Consider the following 24,967-nt stretch of genomic DNA (forward strand, 5'->3'; position numbering starts at 1 on the left):
TATTTTTTATTTTTTTTATAATTTTCACCAAATTGTTGTTTGCTGCGGAGAGGGTCGGCTGAGCTCCTGACTCTGCCCTTCTGGAAGTCCCAACCCCTCAAGTTTGATTCTTTATGTGACCAAGAATCTGATAGAGGGGAAAATCCCACATCCTGCCAAAAAATTATAAAGTCCTCTAGCAGTATAATTGGCCCAGGTCCTCCCGGGGCTGACAGTGGAAGTTCTCCTGACCCCACAGTCCTGGCTGCCTACTGGGCTGGCTGAAGTACCGTGCCCGGGCAACTTGGGCGCTGGCCTGCCTTGAGAAGAAAAATAGAACTTCTTTTTTCTCCTAAAGGGGATTGGATATGTCTATAACATAAAGTGGACTTGTGATGGAACACCGGAGCTAGTATTTTAATTTTACACCAAAAATACTGCCCGTTCCAGAGTCATGTTTTCTTGGTGCACTCGGCTGAGTGGCTCATTAAGCTGGTCCCAGACAGAGGAGTCAGTAGATCAGACTAAAGAAATAGGGCAGGCACAAGTATTTTTGTTTGTTTTAAATGGATAATACAGTAACATAGTTTACCTAATGGCATATGATAGGAAGTCTTCCTGCCACTCCTGTCCCCCTGTCACTCAGTCCTCCTCTACTGATAGGACACCCATGAAATTCGATTCTTCTGTATCCTTCCGGAGATATGCTCTATAAAAAAACATGTTTCTTATTTTCCCCAGGAAGCCTGAGTTAGATCAATCCTTACTAGCTGGGTGGTTCTTCATCTGAAAAAAGGTAGTAACAGCACCTACTTCACAAGGTTAGGGTGCACATTAAATAAAATCCTATTAAATGGTGCATTCTAAATAGAAAGGTAGTGTGCCACTGCCAGCTGTTGTTCTCATGGGAGCAGCCACCATGTAGCAATAGTGAGATGGAGATCGGCTGTATTCAGTAGGTTCTCCAGAATCAGGAATTAGTCCTGGGGAAGTACCTGAAGCTGACTGAGGGAGAGAGAACACAGGTCACAGGGAAACTAATATGGTTAAAGTCAGCATAAAACAGGGTCTGATAGGCTAGCAAGGAAAGAACTGTGGGAAGCCAGTGATGCACAAAAACTACCCTGGAGCTGGTGGGAGAAACTTTCCATCTGTCTGTTGCCCATGTACCGAAGAAATGCAGCAGGGTTCAAGGCTAGCTGATAAAGAGAGGCACCTTCTCCCAGGAAAAGGCCCACTTTTGGGCCAGTGATAATGTTGGGTTGAACTCAAAACAGACTTGAGCATGTTGGGGTCTTCTGAAGACCATCTAGAAGGGCCTGTTCCAAAGCTCATGCAAAGCCTAATTTATGACAGGGCCAACCCAGGAGATCTGACACAGGCTCAGCCAGGAAACTAGGACCCAGATTGAGTTAGCATCTGTTTCCAACTTTTCCTTTTCAGGCAGAATGAGTGACGCAGCAGTAAGAGAAGCCAGAGGGAATGGGCAAGGAGTCAAAAAGACGTCTTAAGCCTTCCTCTACCTAGGCTGCCACCTGGAAAATGTCCTGCAGGAAGCCTGTCCTATTCTCTCATTGTCCTTTAAAACAACTTCAAAGACTGTAGAGTGACAGGCAAATCCTTGCCCAGGAGAGAGAAGAGAGGTGTGTATGGCAGCACCGCTGGGAAGCAAGCAGAGAGGAAGCCAGTTTGGAGGCTGGAATTCCCATTGTTCATCTGTTTTTGAATGAGTTTGACATCCAACAAGATGACACAGTTACCTGCCTTGCTGAGGGCTCCTCTCAGGCCACACATTCTGCAGCTTCAGCAGGCTTCCCGCCCAAGTCTGGCTGAAGAAGGGAGGCCTGGCAACTGTCTGAGGTTCGGAGTGTGGTTAATGGCTGAGGGAACACCAAGTCAGACGCCAAGGACAACAGGGGACCTTCTGCAGTCTCAGCGCTTGCTTTTAACAAGAGCTGGGTGCTCATTTCACAGCCAGAATCAACCCACTTGCTGAGGAGTCTGGGTCACTGCCCACTCTAGCCTCAGGGCACTCCCAGGGCAGATCCAAAGCTCCCTGTCATGAACCCTGGTATGTCCTGGAGGTGTCTCCCCTGCCCCTCAAAGACTGATTAAATAAGGAGTTGAAGAAGAAACAGTTAAAGGGTTTAAAAGTGATTGCCTCTGTGAAAGGAGCAGAATTGGAGGGTAAATAAAGAGGATGTTATTGTTTGCCTTTTAGTAACTGTTTGCTTTAAAAAAAAAAAAACAAAATAGCTATTTCTGCCTTTTTTTCTCTCAACTTTTTATTATGAAAGATTTCAAACCCAGAGAAAAGTTGAAAAACACATAGAATGAAATGACATCAAAAAAACTATCCATAAAGATAAATTGAATGTCATCAAAATTAAAAGCTTCTGCTCCTTGAAAGACATTGTTAAGGAAAAGACAAACCATGGACTGGAAGAAAATATTTTTAAAATACATATCTGGATGGGCGCACTGGCTCATGCCTATAATCCCAGCACTTTGGAAGTCCAAGGCAGGCGGATCACCTGAGGCCAGGAGTTCAAGACCAGCCTGGCCAACATGGTGAAACTCCGTCTCTACTAAAAATATAAAACTTAGCCGGGCGTGGTGGCGGGCGCCTGTAATCCCAGCTACTCGGGAGGCTGAGGCAGAAGAATCGCTTGAACCAGGAGGCGGAGTGTGCAGTGAACGGAGATGGCGCCATTCCACTCCAGCCTGAGCAACAGAGCGAGACTCCATTTCAAAAAAATAAATTAAATAAACAAATAAAACTAAAATACATATCTGATAAAGGACTTATATGGAGAATATTTTTAATATTCACAAAACTCAATAAGAACATAGATAACCTAATAAAAATGGGCAAAAGATCCGAACAGACACTTCACTAAAGAAGACATACAGGCCAGGCGCGGTGGCTCATGCCTACAATCCTAGCACTTTGGGAAGCCGAGGTGGGCAGATCACAAGGTCAGGAGATCGAGAGCATCCTGGCTAACATGGTGACCCCGTCTCTACTAAAAACAGTATTTTAAATTAGCCAGGCGTGGTGGCACGGGCCTGTAGTCCCAGCTACTCAGGAGGCTGAGGCAGGAGAATGGCGTGAACCCGGAAGGCAGAGCTTGCAGTGAGCCAAGATTGCGCCACTGCACTCCAGCCTTGGCAACAGAGTGAGACTCCGTCTCAAAAAAAAAAAAAAGAAGACATACAAATGGCATATAGGCACATGAAAAGATGCTGAACATCATAAGTCACTAGGGAAATGCAAATCAAAACCATTACATGATACCACTACATACCCATTAAAACGGCTATCATTAGAAAAGCCAGCAATACCAAGTGTTGGTGAAAACATGAAGAACTAGAACTCTCATATATCGCTACTGGGAACTGAAAATATCCTGGAAAACTGTTTAGCAGTTTCTTAAAGAGTTAAACATAATCTCACTCCTCAATATTTACCAAAGAGAAGTGAAAATTTGTGTTTACACAAAAATCCACAGGCAAATGTTTGTAGTGGCTTTATTCATAATTGCCTAATATTGAAAACAACCTACATGTCTTTCAGCTGATACATGGATAAACAAAGAGCAATACATCCAAACTGGAATACTACACAGCAATAAAAAGGGAATAAACTGACACATGCAAAAACATGGATTAATCTCAAACGTCTTAAGCTAAGTGTCAAAGGTTGAATTGTGTCCTCCCAAAAATATTAAGTCCTAACTCTCTAACACTTCAGAATGTGATCTTATTTGGAAATAGGGTCACTGCAGATATAATGTCTTGAGATGAGGTCATACTCAAATAAGGTGGGCCCTTAGTCCTATATGACTGATGTCCTTATAAAAAGACACACAGGAACAATGCCATGCAATGACAGAGGCGGAGATTGGAGTTACGCAGGCACAAGGTAAAAAATGCCAAGATTGCTGGTGACACCAGTAGCTAAGAGAAAGGAATGGAACAGATTCTTCCTGGAGCCTTTGGGAAAGCATGGCCCTTCTGACAACTTAATTTTGGACTTCCAGCATCCAGAATGAGACAATATGTTTCTTTTTTCTTTTTTTTCTTTTTTTTTTTTTTTTGAGACAGAGTCTCGCTCTGTCGTCCAGGCTGGAGTGCAGTGGCATCATCTCGGCTCATTGCAACCTCCGCCTCCCGGGTTCAAGTGATTCTCCTGTCTCAGCCTCCCGAGTAGCTAGGATTACAGGTGTACACCACCATGCCCAGCTAATTTTTGTGTTTTTAGTAGAGACGGGGTTTTGTCGTGTTGGCCAGGCTGGTCTCAAACTCCTGACCTCGGGTAATCTGCCCACCTTGGCCTCCCAAAGTGCTGGGATTACAGGCATGAGCCACCCGCGCCTGGCTGACAATACATTTCTATAGTTTGAAGTCACCCAGTTTGTGGTGTTTTGTTATAGCAGCCCTAGCAAACTAATGTATAAGTGAAAGAAGCCAGACTTAAAAGGCAACATACTATGTGCTTCCATTTGTATGACATTCTGGGAAAGGCAAAACTGTAGAAATGTTGAATAGATCAGTGGTACAAGGGGTAGGGGGTAGGTGAGGGGATGACTATAAAGGGGCAAGGGAGAGTTCTAGGGATGATAAACTGTTCTATGTGTTGATTATGATGGTAGTTATACAATTTCATGTGTTTGTCAAAATTCATAAAACTTTACAATTAAATGGGTACATTTTACTTTGTAAATTATACCTAATTAATCTGACCAAAAATAATTTCCAAAAACCCAAAACCAACAGTCAAAAAACTTTGCATATCTTCTACCCAGATTCAACAGCTGCTAATATTTGACCATTTGCTTCATATATGAATGTGATTTTTCCTGAATCATTTGAAAATAAGTTGCAGACATAGGGACATTTTATACCTAAATATTTCATTATACACTTTTTTTTTTTTTTTTTTGAGACGGAGTTTTGCTCTTGTTGCCCAGGCTGGAGTGCAATGGCACAGTCTCAGCTCACCACAACATCCGCCTCCTGAGTTCAAGTGATTCTCCTGCCTCAGCTGGGATTACAGGCATGCGCCACCACACCCTGCTAATTTTGTATTTTTAGTAGAGACGGGGTTTCTCCATGTTGGTCAGGCTGGTCTCAAACTCCCGATCTCAGGTGATCTACCCGCCTCAGCCTCCCAAAGTGCTGGGATTACAGGCACGAGCCACGGCGTCCAGCCCCTCATTATACATCTTCTAAGAATAAGGTCAATTTTCTACATATCCAAGAAAGGTAACAATAACTCTAATTATTATATCATTTAATTTACGGTCCATATTTCAACTTCTCCAATGTATTCAAAATGTCTTTTGTAATTGTCTTTTTCTAACTATATCCAGTCAAGGATAATATTATGTATTTGGATGGTGTGTCTCTACAATCTCTTAATGTAGAATAATCTTTGCATCTTTTATTTATTTATTTTGGAGACGGAATCTTCCTCTGTTACCTAGGCTGGAGTGCAGTGGCTCCATCTCGGCTCACTGCAACCTCCTCCTTCCAGGTTCAAGCGATTCTCCTGCCTCAGCCTCCTGAGTAGCTGGGATTACAGGCGGCTGCCACAATGCCCGGCTAACTTTTGTATTTTTAGTAGAGACGGTGTTTCGCTATGTTGGCCAGGCTAGTCTCGAACTCTTGACTGCAGGTGATCCGCCTCCCAAAGTGCCAGGATTATAGGCGTGAGCCACCGCACCCGGCCATCTTTGCATCTTTTAATTTTTAAAGTTATTTATTTACTTTTAATTTTTTTGTAGCAACAAGATCTTGCTACGTTACCCAGGCTGGTCTCAAACTCCTAGCCTCAAGTGATCCTCCTGCCTTGGCTTCCCGAAGTGCTGGGATTACAGGTATGAGCCACTATACCTGGCTAGCATCTTTTTTCTTGTTATGACCTTTGTCCAAACACATCGTACTGCAGAACGTCCGACATTCTGGATGTGGTTGATCACTTCTTCATGGTGTTACCAAATATGTTCTTCTATCCCTGCATTTCTTGTAAACTAGAAATTGGGTCTAAAGGCTTGATTAGATTCTGGTTAAATGCTTTTGGCAAGAATAGTTCACAGCTGATAGAGACTTATTTTTCCCTCTTACTGGCCTCCCTACTGGCCTATTTTTCTACATTTCTACATTTCTCTCTCATACGATGAAGGACTTGTGTACCTGGGCAACCATATCTTGTGGTGGGCCTGGTGTACCAGCTAGACACCAAGGCTGCAAACATCAATAAGGTAGTTTCTGTCCTAAAGGAGATAAAAGAATGCAATAGCACCCTTTATCATCCAATAAATATGTAGTAACTGCCATGAGGAGCCAGGCACCATGCTAGCTGCTGGGGATACAGCATTAAGCAAAGGCCAACAAGTTTACAGTCTAAAGTACAAGGCAAATATTCGTAACAAAGAAAATCCAGAAATAACTTGTGATAAATGCTATGGGGAAAAAAAAAGCACAGCAGAGTATGGCTCTGTATCATGGGAAACCTGACCTAGGGGTGTGCCATGTGAGGTGAGGACTGAAGGATGGGGAGCATGCCTCTCATAGAAAAGCAGGGGGATGTGTGTGGTGGGAGGGAAGGATTAGTGGAAGGCAGGGCAAGGGAGGTGAGCTAGAAGAAGTTCCCCAAATGGCAGGCAGGCAATTACAATCCCCTGTGGTGTTGCCATGGCAGGAACGAACCTACATGCTAAACATGGGCGGTCAGGGCAGCTTCCCTGAGAGAGTGACGTGCAAAGGAAGGCCTGAAGGATGACTCAGTCCGTGGAGGCGAGCAGAGAGAAGATGGAGAAGCAAAGCAGCCTGTTAGTTGCTAGAGTTAAATCTGTGTAGGAACTTAGGTTCAAGAAAACTATGACATATTCTTGCCAAAAATTTTAATATAAATAAAAACTCTAGATCTAACTTCTGGTTTACAGGAAATACTGGGGATTCAATACTGATTTGAATTAAAAACTCTAACTAAGGCCAGGCATGGTGACTCATCTCTGTAATCCCAGCACTTTGGGAGGCTGAGGCAGGAGGATCATTTACACCCAGGAGCTTAAGACCAGCCTGGGCAATATAGTGAGATCTCATCTTTACAAAACACTTAAAAAAAATTAGCTGGGCGTGGTGGCATGTGCCTGCGGGTCCCAGCTACTCAGGAGGCCAAGGTAGAAGGATCACTTAAGCTATGATCATGTCACTGCACTCCAGCCTGGGCGACTGAGTGTGACCCTGTCTCTAAAAAATAAAAAATTCCCTAAGCCACACAAGTAAGAGGCAGAGTCAGAATCCAGTCCAAAGTTGCTGTTTCCAAAGCACCTGTATTTATCATACAACACTGCTCCCAGTAATAATAATGGCACCTACATAAGACAAAGGTTAGAGAAAGAGGCTTTTTGTAATGAAAGTCAAAGGAAGAGATAGATTCTCTTTTAGCACAATAAGGGCACAGGAGTATGCCAGCAGGAGGTCATTTGGCCCAGCATGAATGATCTGCTTATTTTTAGATGCTTGAACAGGAGGCCAGAGTACGGTGGCCAGAAATTTTCATCCCCCACCCTTCTCATCGTTCCATCAGGAACAGAAAATGATTGTGCTGGAGGGAAGAAATAAAAACAGTTGAGACCTTGGGGGAAGGCCCAGTAGGGTATGAAAGAGAAGGGAAAGGGGAATGTGAGAGAGGAGCCAGGAAGGAGAGACTGGGGAGAGGTCTGCTAACCAGAGGTTTGTCCTATAGTGCCATGGCCACTGAGCTTCCTTCCGCATGGCTGAACTCCCCGTTAAACTGTTTAGAGAGGCTGCACGAATCTGTCATCCTGTGCACTCTGGGTTGGTTACAATATGATGCAGCAGTCACTAACCTCTAGGATTCTGTGTGTTCTTCAACAACTAATTGGAAGACAGTTTTGTTAGGAACTGTTTTACGATGGGCTTCCAATAACTTCTATGAATGTCAGGCATGGTGCTAGGTGCTTTGGATACATTCATTATCTCTAATCCTCTCAAGGACCCACCAGACGAGGTCACTGATACCTAGAGAGTTACTCGCCAGGATCACAAGGCTACCAAACCAGTGTTAGATAAACTTAGACACATTAAAATTTTAAAAAGGTTTGAGACCACGATTCATGAATTGGACATTGCCAAACCACAATTTGATTCGTTGAAGTGGAAGTCTCTAGTTAGAGGCTAGTTGGTGGTTTCTGATTGGTAGTTTCTAGTTAGAGATTAGCAGGTTTTGACTGGGTTATACTTAAGTTTTGTTTTCCTAGGCCACTTTGAGTTGGGTTTTGATTTGCTTAGAAAGGAACCTAAGGCACTAGAGAAGTCTGAGTCTAATGGCCTCTCATTTATTTATTATTTATTTATTTTTGAGATCGAGTTTTGCTCTGTCACCCAGGCTGGAGTGCAGTGGTGTGATCTCGGCTCACTGCAACCTCCGCCTCTCGGGCTCCAGCAATTCACCTGCCTCAGCCTCCCGAGTAGCCGGGATTACAGGCGCCCACCACCATGCCCAGCTAATTTTTTTATTTGTAGTGGAGATGGGGTTTTGTCATGTTGGCCAGGCTGGTCTCAAACTCCTGACCTCAAGTGATTGGTCTGCCTCAGCCTCCCAAAGTGCTGGGATTACAGGCGTGATCCACTGTGCCCGGCCTTAATTATTTACTTTAATACCAGGTAATTTTTAGTTGTGCCTGTCTGACTTGGATACAACTAAACAAGCCAAGAACAGTGCTTCTCAAACTGTGAGTAAGGTTGATTTTTAACATTTCCAATTCATCACAGACTGGTAATTTTGTAAAATACAAAACAAAGTAAAATACATGCAAAATACAAGCCCAAACTTATTACATTTAATAGACATACTCTGTGAATTTGCTGTAAATGTTTCTGAACACTTACCCTGAAGGTTTGTACTGATCTTATCACAGAATGGCAGTAGAACATAGCAGTGGCTCTGAATCATTTCACACACACACACACAGCAGTGGCACAACTGAATCATTTCCAGAGCTTTTCCTAACTACATGTGCCTGCCTTTCACCCAGACTCTGATTCAGCGGGCCTGGTGTTTAGTAGATACTCCCTGGGGGATTCTGATGTCCATCCCTGGTTAAGAACTACTCACTGCTCTAAGATGTTACCAAAGCCATTTTCTATCTTGGTGCCATTCAGAGAATCAAAGTCCCCTTTCAGAATTCACTAAAACCAGTAAAGGATGAGGGATGGGGGTGGCAAAACTACCAAGGAATTGAAAGATGCAAGAGTTGTCTTCTCTAACATCTGCATTACTACCTGATGCTATTTCAATCTTTTCAACTTAAAAATTTTTGTGTTTGGTTCAAGGACAGAATCTCTGAGCAGCAAATTAGAAGCAGTCAAAATTGCATTTAGCAAATAATCACTCCCATCTAAGATAACACCTATGTTTCCTCCTACACAGCCCTGCCTTTGTAAAAACTGGCCACCTCCTGCATCTGCATTTGAGGGATTCTGGGAATTGTCCACACCCCAGAAAAATGGTGCATCCTTAACTCATCCCAGAGGATAGCCAGCTGGTGGGGCAGCCAGTCATTTTCGGGAAGAAACAGCCTGGGAAGAGAAACCACTCCACCTTTTGAGATCAGGGCCAATGTGACAGGTGGGGAGATGAGGGATAAGCCTCATAGGAAGACTCCCTAGAAACCTCAGTGAGAATAGGAAATGCTGATGAATTCCCTCCAGAAAAATAATCCAGTGACCTCAGTGTCCCAACAGAGATGAGGACCAATAGGAAGCTTATGAAAAAAATGACAAATAGGCAGACTGAGCCAAAATGCAATTTATTTTCTTCACTACTCCTAATAATTTGTTTTTATTTGCATCACTGGTGTGTGTGTGTGTTCAACTGACCCTACCAGTGTTAAATCGGTAATAGGGTTTGATGTACACAATGTATACTCTTTTCTCTCAGTCCCAGTCCTTGAAAGGTATTTTCATATAGCAGGTGCTCAATAACATTTGGGAATATTCCTCCCACTTCACTCTCTAAAATAGATTGAAAACTTCTTGATGGACAATTGTTTCCAGGCTATATCAAGGGCTGCGACAAATCAACAGAAAAATACCAAAAGAAAAACAGGGCCAGGCGTGGTGGCTCACGCCTATAAATCCCAGCACTTTGGGAGGCCAAGGCAGGCAGATCAGCTGAGGTCAGGAGTTCGAGACCAGCCTAGCCTGGTAGAGATGGTGAAACCCCATCTCTACTAAAAATACAAAAAATTAGCTGGGTGTGGTGGTGCATGCCTGTAATTCCAGCTACTAGGGAGGCTGAGGCAGAAGAATCACTTGAACCTGGGAGGTGGAGGTTGCAGTGAGCCGGGATGGCGCCACTGTACTCCAGCCTGGGCAACAGAGTGAAACCCTGTCTCTACAAAAGTTACAAAAAACTAGCTGGGCATGGTGGCGCACACCTGTAGCCCCAGCTACTTGCGAGGCTTGGGATGGGAGAATCACCTGAGGTTGAGGCTGCAGTGAGCCGTCATCGCATGCCACTGCCCTCCAGCCTGGGCGATAGAGCGAGACCCTGTCTCGAAAGAAAGAAAGAAAAGAAAACCAGGCAAAAGGCAAAAGACCATTTCATGGAAAGGGAAATAAAAGCAGCAAAGACATAAAAAAAAAAAAAAAAAAAAAAAAGCTCAATCTCACTAATGATTGGGAAAAATGCAAAAATGAATTTTGACTCATCATACTGGCAAAAAATTATGGTATTACCAAGCACTGGCAAGGATAATGGGAAATACAGTCATCGTTGCTTAACGACGGGGATACATCCTGAGCAATGCATCATTAGGCGATTTCATCATTGTGTGAATATCACAGAGTACTTACACAAACCTAGACAGTACAGCCTACTTATATGGTAGAGTTTATAGGCTACAAACCTGTACAGCATGTTGCTGTACTGAATACTGTAGGCAACTGTAACACAATGGTATTTGTCTGTCTAAACACAGAAAAGATACAGTAAAAATACGGTGTAAAAGATAAAAAATGGTATACCTATCTAGGGTATTTACCTGAATGGAGCTTACAAGACTGGAAGTTTCTCTGGGTGAGTCAGTGTGTGAGTTGTCAGTGGATGTGAAGGCCTAGGACATTACTGTACCCTACTGTAGACTTTACACTATACACATGCTACACTAAATTAAAAAAATTTTCTTCAATACATTTAACCTTAGTTCACTGTAATTAACTTTTTGGCTCTCTTTTAATAACAACTTATCTGAAAACAAACACACTGTACAGCTGTATACAAATATTTTCTTTATATTCTCATTCTGTAAGCTTTTTTCCCATTAAAATTTTTAAAAATTTATTTACTTTTTAATTTTTTTTGTCAAAAACCAGGACACAAATACACATTAGCCTAGGTGTACACAGTGTTGGGATCATCAATATCACTGTCTTCCACCTCTACATCTTGTCCCACTGGAAGGTCTCCAGGGGCAATACGCGCATAGAGCTGTCATCTCCTACGATAACAATGCCTTCTTCTGGAATCCCTCCTGAAGGACCTGCCTGAGGTTGTTTTACAGTTAACATTTTTTTTTTTAGAAACTGATATTTATTTTCCATCAACCATTTTTCCATGTTGCTGAAGAGCCTATGCAAGAACAGCTTAAGACCAGTCGGTGGTTGCTCCTACCCATTCAGTGGCCTGAGCAGTGGGAGCTGCAGACCAGTCTTCCGTGGCAGGCTGAGCGCTCCAGTCTTCAGTAGGGAACTGCTGAATAGGCACAGAGGGCACCTGTACACCTTCAGACCAGTCTGCAACCTCAGGCTGAGTAGCAGTGAACTCAGGAGCTGGAGCAGTCCATTCACCCTGAAATTCCTCCTTGGTCACTGCCTTTTCAGCAGCAGCCTGCTCTTCTTCTTTTTCAATCTCTTCAGGATCTCTGTAGAAGTACAGATCAGGCATGACCTCCCATGGGTGTTCACGGGAAATGGTGCCACACATGTGCAGAACTTCCCGAGCCAGCATCCACCACATCAAACCCACTGAGTGAGCTCCCTTGTTGCTGCATGGGATGACAATGTCCACAAAGCGCAGAGGAGAATCTGTGTTACACAGCGCAATGGTAGGTAGGTTAACATAAGATGCCTCCGTGAGAGGCTGGTGGTCAGCCCTGGGGTCAGTAACCACAAGAAGCCGTGGCTCCCGGAAGGCTGCCTGGATCTGGTTAGTGAACGTTCCAGGAGTGAAGTGGCCAGCAATTGGAGTGGCTCCAGTGGCAGCAGCAAACTTCAGCACAGCCCTCTGGCCAGTATTCCTGGAGGATATAACGATGACATCAGCAGGGTTTTCAATGGCAACAATAGCACGAGCTGCCAGCAGAAGCTTCTCCCAGGTCCTCTTCAGATTTATGATATAGATGCCATCGCTTTTCCTTTTATAGATGTACTGTTCCATCTGGAAGTCAAGATTGGTGCCACCTAAGTGGGTTCCTGCTGCAAGGAACTTAAGGACATCCTCCTCCTTCATTTGCAGGACATCAAGGGCTCTGGACATTGTGAAAGTTTCCCTTTAAGTTACGACGGGAATCCAGAACAACACCATATGGACCCCTCTGCAGGTAGCGCGGAAAGGACTTTTTTTTTTTTTTATAAGTAGAGAGTATACTTAAATGATAAAAAGCACAGTATAGTAAGTACATAAACCAGTAACGCACTTATTATCAAGTATTATGTATTGCACATAATTGTATGTGTTATATTTTTATATGACTGGCAGTGCAGTAGTTTATTTACACCAGCATCACCACAAACACATGAATAATGTGTTATGACACTAGTGATGGGAATTTTTCAGCTCCATTATAATCTTATGGGACCACTGTCACACATGTGATCTGTCATTGACTGCAACATCATTATGCAGAGCATGACTGTAGATATTCTCATACGCTGCTTGTGAAAGTATACATTGTTGGGCTACTTTAGAGGGCTATTTGCCAATATCTATAGGCATTCTGAGTTTGAGAGATTCTGAGAACTATGCTGGAGCCACTTCATACCAGCTAACAGAGCTGATTGTGCATTAATGTCTCATTAGTAGTTTGAAATCGGCCATGGTGGAAGAATTCACACCATGGAAATTGGTAAATGCTACAAATCAGCCCCACTTCCTCTTTTTGGAAGACTGGTTGTTAAACATTTATCAGTACTCTAAAGTCTATTTGACAGTGTCTACAATAAAAAAAGAACGAAAAAAAAAGCACATAACCCATGATACAGTATTCCTGTTTTCTAAGATATATTTGTACATGTAAACAGGGAGGCATGTTCAAGGACGTTCACAGCAGCATTGTTTGCAATGGAAAATTGAAGACAACCTAAAAACCCACTCATTGATAGTGTAAACCAAAAAGTATCTGAGACAGGTCTCAATTGATTAAGACGTTTACTTTGCCAAGGTTAAGGACTGTGGCCCATGCTGCAGCCTCAGGAGGTCCTGAGAACATGTGCCCAAGATGGTTGGATTGCGGCTTGGTTTTAGGGAGACAGAAGTTACGGGCAAAGACATAAATCAATACATGGAAGGTATACATTGGTTTTGGCCTGGAATAGGGGGACATCTCAAAGTGGGAGTTGGGGGCTGTTTCTAGGTCACAGGTGGATTGAGAGATTTCCTGACTGGCAATTGGTTGAAAGAGTTAAGCTCTGACTGAAGAGTTGAAGTCAGCTTGAGTTATGGTAAGGGGGGAATGTTTTGGAAGCCAAGGTTCTTGTCATGTAGGTGAAACCTCCAAGGAACAAGCTTCAGAGATAATAGATGTGACAGTCTCTTATCTGACCTAAAAAGTGTCAAACTCTGGAAAAACCTAGTTAGAGGAAGGAGATTCTCTAAAAAAATGCAAATTTCCCCCACAAGGGACAGCTTTGCAGGGCCATTCAAAATATGTCGAAGAAATATATTTTGGGGTAAAATACTTTGATCTCCTTCCGGGCCTGCTGTCTGTCATGAGATGTTACATCAGAGTCGGGCTGGAATTTGATCTTATTGCTACAAAGAGTCTGTTTTGTCGGTCTTAAGATCTCTGTTTTAATGTTAATGCTGGTCAGTTGGGTCTAAACTCCAAAGAAAGGAGGGTGTGAGAACTTCCTCCTCTCTTCCTGTCATGGCCTGAACTTTTTCAGGCTTTTTTGGGATCCCCTTGGCTGAGGGGGTTCATTCAGGTGGTTGGGGAGATCAGAATTTTATTTTTGGTTTATAATAGGAAACTCAAAAACAAACAAAAACCTCCAACCTATTCTAAATGGAACACTATGCAGCAGTTAAAATTAATAAACTAAATTTATATAAACTGTTGGGAAGAAAAACTTCTCTACCAATTTAGGTCCAATTGGTCAGTGGCCTGTGAATCAACGGACAATAGACAGATTAACAGGAGAAAAACGTACTACATATGTGAAGGTGCCCTAAAGAGAGTAGCTCCCAGAAGAGCTAGGGGGAAAAATCGCACAGCCATAAAAGAATAAAATCATATCCTTTGCAGCGACATGGATGCGGCTGGAGGCCATTATCCTAAGCAAATTAATGCAAGAACGGAAAACCAAATACCACATGTTACAAGTGGGAGCTAAACTGTGGATACTTATAGACATAAAGACGGCAATACTAGCTACTAGGGACTACTGGGTACTATGTTCACTACCCGGGTGACAGAATCATTCATATGCCAAATGTCAGCATCACACAATATACCTAAAGTAACAAAGCTGCACATGGACCCCTAAATCTATGAACACAATTAATGGCTATACTTCTAGGTGCAAAACTAGGGATGGCATTTGGGCTGTAAAGAATGGCACAGGCTGTGGTAACCCCAGTAACCACTTTCTCCAAGGACTCACTCAAGGCAATAGGGACTTGCTTGGTCTTGCCCCTTCTGTTATGGTTCCAGGGGTGGTTGCCCAAAGGGGCTGCAAGTTGATTCTCCCAGGGATGGGTCCCCAGTGAGAGCTCTCAAGCTATTCAGGGAACTTCAGAGCCAAATTCCCCTAGCGTTTTGTTCAACTCTTCCCCATGTGTACAGGGACAAGGAAGGGTTTTGCATTATCCTTTCCTATTTATTGAAATTACATCTATAAGAACTGATGAAGAGAAGGGTCAGTTTTTTCCATCTGTCTCAGGGAACTGGGTGGGCCTGATAACTCTCCCACTAAATGCTCCTGGCCCCAGATTATCTGGTTACTTATTTTTAAACTTCCTGATATTAGGGGAAAAGATTTTTCCCTAAATTCCGTATAAGTGATATTTGAAGTGGTGGTATGCCACCCAGGAAATGGCTGTATCCACAGTTTTCATGGTTCATAAAGTAACTTATCAAGTGACTTGTTTTCTTTCAATTCAAAGGAGGTCTGGGGAAAGGCACCATTCATTCATTCAAGATGGGGTCTCAATATATTGCCCAGATGGTCTTGAACTCCTGGGCTCAAGGATCCTCCTGCCTCAGCCTCCTGAGTAGCTAGGATTACAAGTGTGGCAGTTTGAAAGGCACTTTCTTGGTCTATGTAGTCCGCCTGTACCCAGATGATTTGGAGCCTCACCTCTAGTCCCACCCTGGCCAGCCAAACCAGGGTCAGCCTGGGGATCCAGGAAAAAATGAAATGTTACATGGCCTTACTTGCCTTTTTCTGCTATTCATAGGCTGATATTGGTTGATAGTAAATATAAACCCAGTGGGCAAGTTCATTTTTGCACAGAGTGACAACCTTCACTGAACTCTGTTTTAAGGGAGGGATTTTGATGGGGCTTGTTTTTTTTTTTTTGAGACAAGGTCACCCAGGCTGGAGTGCAGTGGCATGATCTCGGCTCACTGCAGCCTCTTGACCTCTTGGGCTCGATTGATCTTCCTACCTCAGCTCCCCAAGTAGCTGGGACTACAGGCATGCACCATCACGCCTGGCTAATTTTTTGTATTTTTTGTAGAGACAGGATTTTGCCATGTTGTCCAGACTGGTCTTGAACTCCTGAGCTCAAACAATTCACCCACCTCAGCCTCCCAAAGTGCTGGAATTACAGGCATGGGAGGGATTTTTTTTTTTTCTTTAAATTGAGACGAGGTCTCACCATCATGCCCAGGATGGTCTTGAACTCCTGGGCTCAAGTAATCCTCCCATCTCAGCCTCCTGAGTAGCTGGAACTACAGCTGTGTGCACCACACCCAGCTAATTGTTCAACATTTTTGTAGAGACAGGGTCTTGCTATGTTCCCAGGCTGGTTTCTAACTCCAGGGCTCAAGTGGTCCTCCTGCTTCAGCCTCCCAAAGTGCTGGGTTACAAGTGTTAGCCACCATGCTGGGCCAGAATTTATTATTTATTTATTATTTTTAAAGAACCTTCATTTCCTCTGGCAATCTGCTTGGGGACATGCACATGAATCTCATGGGAGAACAAGAAAACGTTTCCTTTTTGTATTCTCCACTTTCCCTTCCCTTTCCAGAATCTAGGCCCTGGTGATTCCCTTCAGGAGGCAGGAAAGCAATTCCTTGAAGAACAACAGCTGTCACCTTCCTTCCCAGTTGAGCCAGAAAGGCCCCACAGCTCTGCCACAGATGCTACAGAAAATGCTTCTGGCCTCAACTCCCCAGGGAGGGAGTAAGCCTTGGGGTTAGTTCAGTTGCACAGTTCCACGTCTGTTAGCAGCCACTGGTTCTCTTACTCCAGCTATGTTTAGCTTTGTTTGACTATCTTCCATGGGAACACAACTGTATTAGTGTTCCTTTTCTCAATTCTCCATTTCAAAAATTTTTATTTATTTATTTAATTTCTGAGAGAGGGTCTTGCTCTGTCACCTAGAATGGAGTGCAGTGGCACAAACACAGCCTCACTGCAGCCTCGACCTCCAAGTTCAGCCTCCTGAGTAGTTGGGATCACAGGCATGCACCACCATCCCTGGCTAATTTTTTTATTATTAGTAGAGACAGGGTCTCCCTATGTTGCCCAGGCTGGCCTTGAACTCCTGAGTTCAAGCAATCCGCCCGCCTCGGCCTCCCAAAGTGCTGAGATTACAGGCATGAGCCACCATGCCCCGGTATCGGTTCTCCATTTACAACAACTTGTCACCAAGAACCCGAGACCCAAGCTTGGGTCAATGGTTCTCCAGCTAGGATGAGAATGTTGTGCTGGCTATCTGGGTACTGTGGACAGCCTGGAAGCCCCATGCGGCAGCCAACTTACTCATTTTGCACACTGCACGCAGAGAAGGGTGGCACTGAGTGGAAAGTGAGGCCAAGGTCATCACAAACAGCATCAGGCTCTACAAAGAGTGACAGCAAGCTAAAGCACAGAGACAGGTCTAACATGGATGCAGGATGCAAGTGACATTAGGCCTAGTCCTAGGTCACATCTGCATACAAAAATCCTCACTACAGGAACTGTCATTATTTAAACACATGAGCAAGGACACAGATTTGTGAAATAAGTACTTATTCTTCTGAAGGGTCTAAAAGGTAGAACATAGAGATGGAAGACAGTAGACCTGAAATTCCTTCCTGATCATGGCCTTGTACAAATCTTCTGCCCTGTCTGTCCAGATATTTCCTCATTTTTGACGAGATACTAAAGCCTCCAAATCAGTCATTCTGAGATCCATGCCAATTCTTAACAATGATTCTAAAAATAGCCAGAATAGAAATAATATACAATCCTATTTATGCTTCAATATAAAAACAGTGTAATAACAGCATGAAGGAACTAATTTAACGATTTTAATTTTTCAGCCTAAAATTATTTTAAACTAACAGTTTCACCTTGTTCCACTTGAGTAATCAAATTCGTATTTTCCCCCTTGCCATCTCTCCCCCACCTGCATCCTGTGAATCAACAGAAGTTAAAACCCTAACACCAGCGGGAAACAGAAACTAGCCAAGAGCATGTAAAACAAAAACAAGACAGGCGTGGTGGTGCTGAGGTGGGAAGATCACTTGAGCTCAGGAGTTCAGGCTGCAGTGAATAATGGTTGCACCACTGCATTCTAGCTTGAGGGACAGCGTGAGACCCTGTCTCTATATTAAATTTTAAAATATAATAAAAGGGAAAGAAAATGCCTAATTACAGTTCTTGGTGAATAAATGATGTAAATGCCCATATTTTACTACCTGCTCATGTATAGCGTTAGTATTGTAATCAGATAGTTTATGTACCAAACTTGTAAGTTATGCCAGTTGGGACCATTTATCTAACAGGAAGCAGGCCCAGGCAGGTTCCTTTGCAACAAAGGATGGTTCAATGTTGCATACAGTTGTGTTGCCATGAGAGACAATTATGACCATCCCCCAAATAAGGAAAACTTAATTGCACTTACATAAAAATTGTGATTTCTCAAATTTTGAGGTCAAAACCTGTATACTCTACAACTAGAGGTAAGCTTAAGCTAATCATATTCTATTTTAGTTTTCCCTTCTGCTGACTAAATCACCATTTAAAATATTTGTAAACCTTGGTTGTAAAGCTGGACACCTAAGAATTCAAAATAGCAATTGTCCCACAAAGCCCCATCCCTTCCAGTATCATGTTCTTTTAGGAAAGTATTCAATTATTTCTCAGCTGATCCTAGGATTCCTTCTATATCTTGTCCCTTTCATTGGTTTAGACATTTACTATACACTTTGGGGCTGGGTGCAGTGGCTCATGCCTGTCATCACAGCACTTTGGGAGGCAGAGGCGGGTGGATCACCTAAGGTCAGGAGTTCGAGACCAGCCTGGCCAACATGGTGAAACCCTGTCTCTACTAAAAATACAAAAATTAGCTGGGAGTGGTGGCGCATGCCTGTAATCCCAGCTACTCGGGAGGCTGACACAGGAGAATCGCTTGAACCCGGGAGGCAGAGGTTGCAGTGAGCAGAGATTGCACCACTGCACTCTACCCTGGGCGACAGAGTAAGACTCCTTCTCAAAAAAAAAAAAAAAAAAAAAAGCCCAGGCACGGTGGCTCACGCCTGTAATCCCAGCACTTTGGGATCATGAGGTCAGGAGTTCAAGACCAGCCTGGCCAAGAAGGTGAAACCCCGTCTCTACCAAAAATAAAAAAAAATTAGCTGGGTGCAGTGGCAGGTGCCTGTAATCCCAGGTACTCAGGAGGCTGAGGCAGGAGAATCGCTTGAACTCAAAGGGCGGAGGTTGCAGTGAGCCAAGATCGCGCCACTGCACTCCAACCTGGGCGACAGAGTGAGACTCCATCTCAATAAATAAATAAATTAAAAAGAAAAAAAAGAAAAAAAACCACAAAAAGATACTTACTGTACACTTCAGAAAACAGTATTTTCTAACATCTGTTTAGCATTTATTTCCCTTTAATTTCTATTTCTATTATTTTCTAAATGTTCACTCAGGTGTAAAAAAATAACTTCAATAATTAATAGTTTGACATGATGTCAGCTATTTAAGATACTCAGTGTCATCCTCTGCTTTTCACCACCTTCTTGCATTTGGGGGCGAAGAGTTAAACTACTTTTTTTTTAATGCTGCAATTCTTTTTGAATCATTATTAAAATAAGACTGAGGGAAGAGAGGTTATATAAAGGAAATAAAGAGTCTATAATGGAATTTAGGCTTTTGCTGTTACAGCTGAGAACTAGAGCTTCCAAGGGAAGTCTGACCTAAGAATAAGACCAAATCTTTTGCTTCTTATCAACACACTACCAAAGTCTGGAGTTATTTTCTGACTTTATTCTGAAAGCTAACTTTTAGCTTGGCTGGACTGTTTTTTTCTTTTCTTCTCTCGTTTCTCTCTCTCTCCTCTTTCTTTCTCTCTCTCTCCTTTTATTTTTTAGAGATGGGCTCTTGCTGTTGTTGCCTGAAGCCCCAAACTCCTGGGCTCAAGGCATCCTCCTTCCTCAGCCTCCTGAGCAGCTTGGACTTGAGGCCTGTGCTACCACACCCAGCTAATGGGCAGGAATGTTTCTAAACAGACTGAATTTAGAGTGCTTATTGCTCAAGCAGGGATAATTTCTACAAGGTCCAGTTCAGGCTGAGATTTTTATTTTGTCCCTAATTTCCTGAAATCAAAACAAAGTGGTTTTAATCTAGGATCGCAGAGGTAGAAAACCTAGTGGGGTCACTGGGAACTTCATGCCTGTTTTCTCCTTCCCTGGTCCTTTCTCCATGCTTTTATTGTTACCAGGCAGATGTCCTGGTTTAATGTAAGTGTCCCTTACAAAACTTTCTAAGAACTTAGTCCCAGAAAATACAAAAAATGATGATAGCCAATTAGGCAAGAGAGGGGGTAATTTAGTCTTATACTTTCTCAGAGGGAATACAAATTAATACAGCCTTCCTGGAGAGGAATTTGGCAATGTTTATCAAAGTTAAAAACTGTGTACTAGGCCGGGTGCAGTGGCTCACGCCTGTAATCCCAGCACTTTGGGAGGCCAAGGCGGGTGAATCACTTGAGGTCAGGAGTTCGAGACCAGCCTGGCCAACATAGTGAAACCCTGTCTCTACTAAAAATACAAAAAAAAATTAGCCGGACGTGGTGGCAGGTGCCTGTAATCCCAGCTACTCAGGAGGCTGAGGCAGGAGAATCACTTGAACCCGAGAGGTGGAGGTTGCAGTGAGCCAAGGTAGCGCCACTGCATTCCAGCATGGGTGACAGAGTGAAACTCTGTCTCTAAATAAATAAATAAAAATGTGTACTCCACTTCTGGGAATTTATTCAAGGAAAGTCAACTCTTCTCCTAGTTCTAGCCTTCTTTCTGTACATTAGATTGATGGGTCATTAACTGCTCTTAGTCTGTTTCTGTATTTTCATAATAGACTATAATAAACATATATACCTTTGATAATAAAAAATTAAAAGTCATCAGTAAATATAAAATATACCCTGTTAGAAACCACCAGTTTTTGATTTTCTTTTTAATTCTTGAAAACTCAGTATACATTAACTGTAGTTCTTCCAATGACCTAGGGTTTGGGAATACAATTTTAAAAGCCCGTGGCCACTCTTGTAGCTATTACTTTCATGGGATGACCTAAACAGAGCTTCAGACTATGACAATGATTTCCTCTCCTTGTGGCCCATGTGCTGTTCCTTCACACTTCCACAGACTTCCATGGGATATGTGAGTCAATACTAAGGTGGTAGCTCTAGTTATTCCTTCCAAGGACATCTGGAATCCGATTATCTGATGAGATATTCTATTGCTCCATTTTACAGCAGGAGACCTTATCAAAATTCTCCTAGATTACATGGCAGCAGCCCTGGGAACAGAAGGCAAGTTTAAAATAGTTGTTTTTTTTTTCCAAACCACATTCCTTTCTTGAATCTATTTACAGTACTGTTTCAAGATGTTTTCTGAAGGGTCCACAGGGGCTACATTGAAAACCTTCTGGTTATTGTTTGCTAACTGCTGGGATGGTTTTAATCAGAGAAGAAGCCAATAATTTCAGCTTGGGTGTTAGAAGAGCTCCTGAAATGTCTCCAAACTGATTTAGGAGAAACTGCTTAACAGAAGATGACTTATTCCTGTCCTGAAACAAACTCCTTAGCATGGACATATGCTGTAACCACAGACCAAGAGAACCACATTTTTTGAACATATTATACCCCAAAGGCATCTTAGATTTCTAAATATTATCAGTATCAGATGACAAAACCTGTTCAACAAGGACCATAGCCTCAATATGCTGGTTGACAGCCTCCTCCTTTGGAATATTCTTGGTGTTTGGTAACTTCTCTAGTAGGACCTAGTTTTTTTTACACTAGTTTTTCTTAAAGAAATTTTTTGAAAGGAGTTTTATTTTAATGACTCAGGTAAAATTTTCTGAGGTAAAAGACCTCACATCTGTCTCAGCAGACATCTGCCCCTTCCCACGATCCTGACTTGAGGCAAGTGAAGGGAGTCCCTTTGTTGCGAGGCCAATTTAGTTCTAGGTTCCAGAAAAGCCTGAGTCTCTCAGTAGTTCAGATCAAACCAGATGCCCTAGATTTAAGCAGAACTAATCCAAATGCCCAAATCAGTTTCAGAAGGATCTCAGGTTTTAACTAGGGTCAGGTACATCTTTTCTAGGTTAGGTAGGTGCTCCTATGCCTCAGCTAAGGACATAGCACTTTGGTCAGCCCTATATTTGCATGATAAAAGCTTTTTTTTTTCCTACTTTAAAAATAATTCCTGCATGATTTATCATGTATAAATTCTTAAAACCCCACCCAGGACAAACCACTATATCAAGGATTTCCATTGTTGATCCCTCTCACCCTAATCCTATTGAATCCAAGTCTCTGGGGATAGGGCCCTGGAAGCATCCTTTTTTTTTTTTTTTTTTTTTTTTTTTTTTAATGTAAATGCTTTTCTCATGCCTGTAATCCCAGCACTTTGGGCTTTGGGAAGCCAAGGCAGGAGGATCACTTGACCCCAGGAATTCCAGACCAGCCTGGGCAATATGGTGAAACCCCATCTCTACAAAAAATACAAAAATTACCTGAGTGTGGTGGCATGCACCTGTAGTCCCAGCTACTTGAGAGGGCTGAGGTGGGAGGCTCGCTTGAGTCCAGGAGCTTGAGGCTGCAGTGAGCCATGACTGCACCACTGCACTCCAGCCTGGGCAACAGAGCAAGACTCTGAATTTAATAATAACAACAAAAAAGTGAATGCTTTTACAAGTACCCCTTATAACATTTATGCACACTGAAGGGTGAGAACCTCTGCACTGGAACAACTGTAAGAGTAAATGAAAGCTAGAAAAAAAGAAATCTGAGCAAGCAGAGGCAGGAAGATTGAATGCGAGGATTTAATACCAATGCGGGCACAAGAATTTTTTTAAAAAAGGTCAGCGGTACAGATCATGAACAACTTGGTTTCAACAACTCCAACTTCCTCATACATCATCTTCAGTTAGGCTGGCTGATCAGTGTGTTGATACTTTCTTCTACCTCTGACAGCGTCTTCAGAATTTGGTTGACTTTGACCTCGTCAAATTCCAAACACAGAAATTCAGATTCCTGGAAAACATAAAAGGATATTTTAGAGGGAAACCGCAAGATAGCCAAGGCCATCAGGCATTACCAAACTCAAAATATCTAGGGTCCCAATCCAGCAAGCCCAGCTCAGACCTTAATATCGAAGTGATATTTTACCCAGCAAAGCATATGCACATAATGCCCTAAATAAAAGTGCTTTTATGATGGTGTTTCATATTGAAAAACAAGAGGCATACAAATGTCAGATGTTCTCACTAGGAGGCATATGAGAAGCTCGTCCTCTTTGTCATCTCATTTGATCCTCTAATAATTTTTAAGGTAAGAACTTGAGTAGTGCTGTTTTAAAAATGAGGACCCTGAGGCACAAAGAGGTTAACCTGTATCAAAAATAAATACCATAAAAAGGCAGAATCAGACAGTGAACTCTCAGCTCTGGATGACGCTGAAGTCCATACTGTCTCCACAGCACCTTGGATTACAAAAATGAAAGGAGAATTTTGACTGACTCTGATGGACTCTGAGTTAGTCTGGGAAGTGAGCTAACTTGGATTTAGTGGTTATGCCAGAAATTGTGACAAGTTGGTTGGGAAACATGAGCCAGATAACTGAAAGATAACCAGATCTTGAAATGGCAACAAACATTTCTGGGGTCCTCCCACTTGCTGCAAGCCAACCCTCCTCACAGCTCCCTTAAATACATTCCTTCAATCACTGTTACGATTGGTCAATCAATCCTAGGTTAGGTAGATGGTAGATATCAAAAAATAAGATTTTTTTTTTTTTCCCTCTGTTGTCCAGGCTGGAGTGCAGTGGCATGACCATAGCTCACTGTAGCCTCAAACTCCTGGGCTAAAGCGATCCTCCCACCTCAGCCTCCTGAGTAGCTAGGACTACAGGTATGCAACCATGCCCAGCTAATTTAAAAAGAAAATTTTTTTTTTTTTTTGTAGAGACGGGGGTGGGGGGAATCAGTATGTTGCCCAGTAGTAAGATCTCTGAGTTATGGTAGCAGGAATTTCATGTACACTGGACAAATTCTACATCTGCATTATCTTGAGAGACAAGGATAAATTTTATGTATCTAAGAGCAACTACATTCAAAATCCTTCAGAACAGTAATCAAGTAATTTTAGAGCAGTATGAATCCTTACAGAGCATATAATCCAATTGCCTTGTTTTCTAGATAATTAAATTAAGCCCCAGGCATGTTAAATGATGTGGCTAATGTCCCTCTGTTGATGACAGTCACTAAGTCAATGTTCTTTTCTCTGTATTTTCCTATCTAACTACTGAAAAGTATCAGAATATACCAGCCCCAACTTTGCCACTTTGGCATATAGGTTATTTTGTGCTGAAGGCAATTGAGACTCAACAGATGGAAAAATAAGTCTTGGAGTTTCCCTTATCTGGCCAAGAGCAGAAACTTCTAAAAAATGAGAACTGCCAGGCCAGGCATGGTGGCTCATGCCTGTAACCCCAGCATTTTGGGAGGCTGAGGCAGGAGGATCACTCGAAGCCAGGAGTTCAATACCAGCCTGGGCAATAATAATGAAACCCTATCTCTAAAAATTAAAAAAAAAAATTAAAAAAAGCCAGACATGATGGTGTGCACCTATAGTCCTAGCTACTTGGGAGGCTGAGGTGGGAGGATTGCTTGAACCCAAGAGGTGGAGTGAGCCTAGCAACGTGGGTGAGACCTTGTCTCAAAAAAAAAAGAGAGGGTGAGAACTGCCATAAATCCCTCTCTGGGGAAGTTTTATGGGCACAAAAAAGATGGAAAGCTGACACCACGATGAGCCTGCCCAAACCTTAGTAAAATAACTCTTATCTACTATTAGATTCACCATATACTTAATTCCCATAATTTACTACCTTTAGAAGACCAAACCCTTCTTCCTTTGTCTAGTCACTTCTCTCCACAATTTATCTTCCTTTGTTAAAATGGTATGCAAGCTTTCAAGTCTAACTGCCTCTTTGGGTTTTCTTTTTTTTTTTTTTTTCTGT

At 42.7% G+C, this 24,967-nt stretch overlaps 2 protein-coding genes across 8 annotated transcripts in view; both read right to left on the reverse strand.

The window, feature by feature from the left end:
- Positions 1-11,582: 11,582 nt before the first annotated feature.
- Positions 11,583-12,594, reverse strand: LOC100461571 (small ribosomal subunit protein uS2-like). Its single transcript, XM_054548140.2, has one exon. The coding sequence runs from the start codon at positions 12,548-12,550 to the stop codon at positions 11,660-11,662; it is 891 nt and encodes a 296-aa protein (XP_054404115.1). The 5' UTR covers positions 12,551-12,594; the 3' UTR covers positions 11,583-11,659.
- Positions 12,595-22,759: 10,165 nt separating this feature from the next.
- The window catches only part of COMMD1 (copper metabolism domain containing 1), a 246,875-nt gene continuing 244,667 nt past the window's right edge, over positions 22,760-24,967 (reverse strand). For all 7 annotated transcript variants that reach the window (XR_008522122.1, XM_063713412.1, XM_024242654.2 and 4 more), the window contains one exon: positions 22,760-22,984. Coding sequence is in view for 6 of the 7 variants with exons in the window: in XM_063713412.1 (XP_063569482.1) it covers positions 22,874-22,984 (111 nt within the window). In the remaining variant the exon portion in view is untranslated. The remainder of the gene's footprint in view (positions 22,985-24,967) is intronic.

The sequence above is a fragment of the Pongo abelii genome, chromosome 12, assembly GCF_028885655.2.
Source record: "Pongo abelii isolate AG06213 chromosome 12, NHGRI_mPonAbe1-v2.0_pri, whole genome shotgun sequence".
Taxonomy (NCBI): domain Eukaryota; kingdom Metazoa; phylum Chordata; class Mammalia; order Primates; family Hominidae; genus Pongo; species Pongo abelii.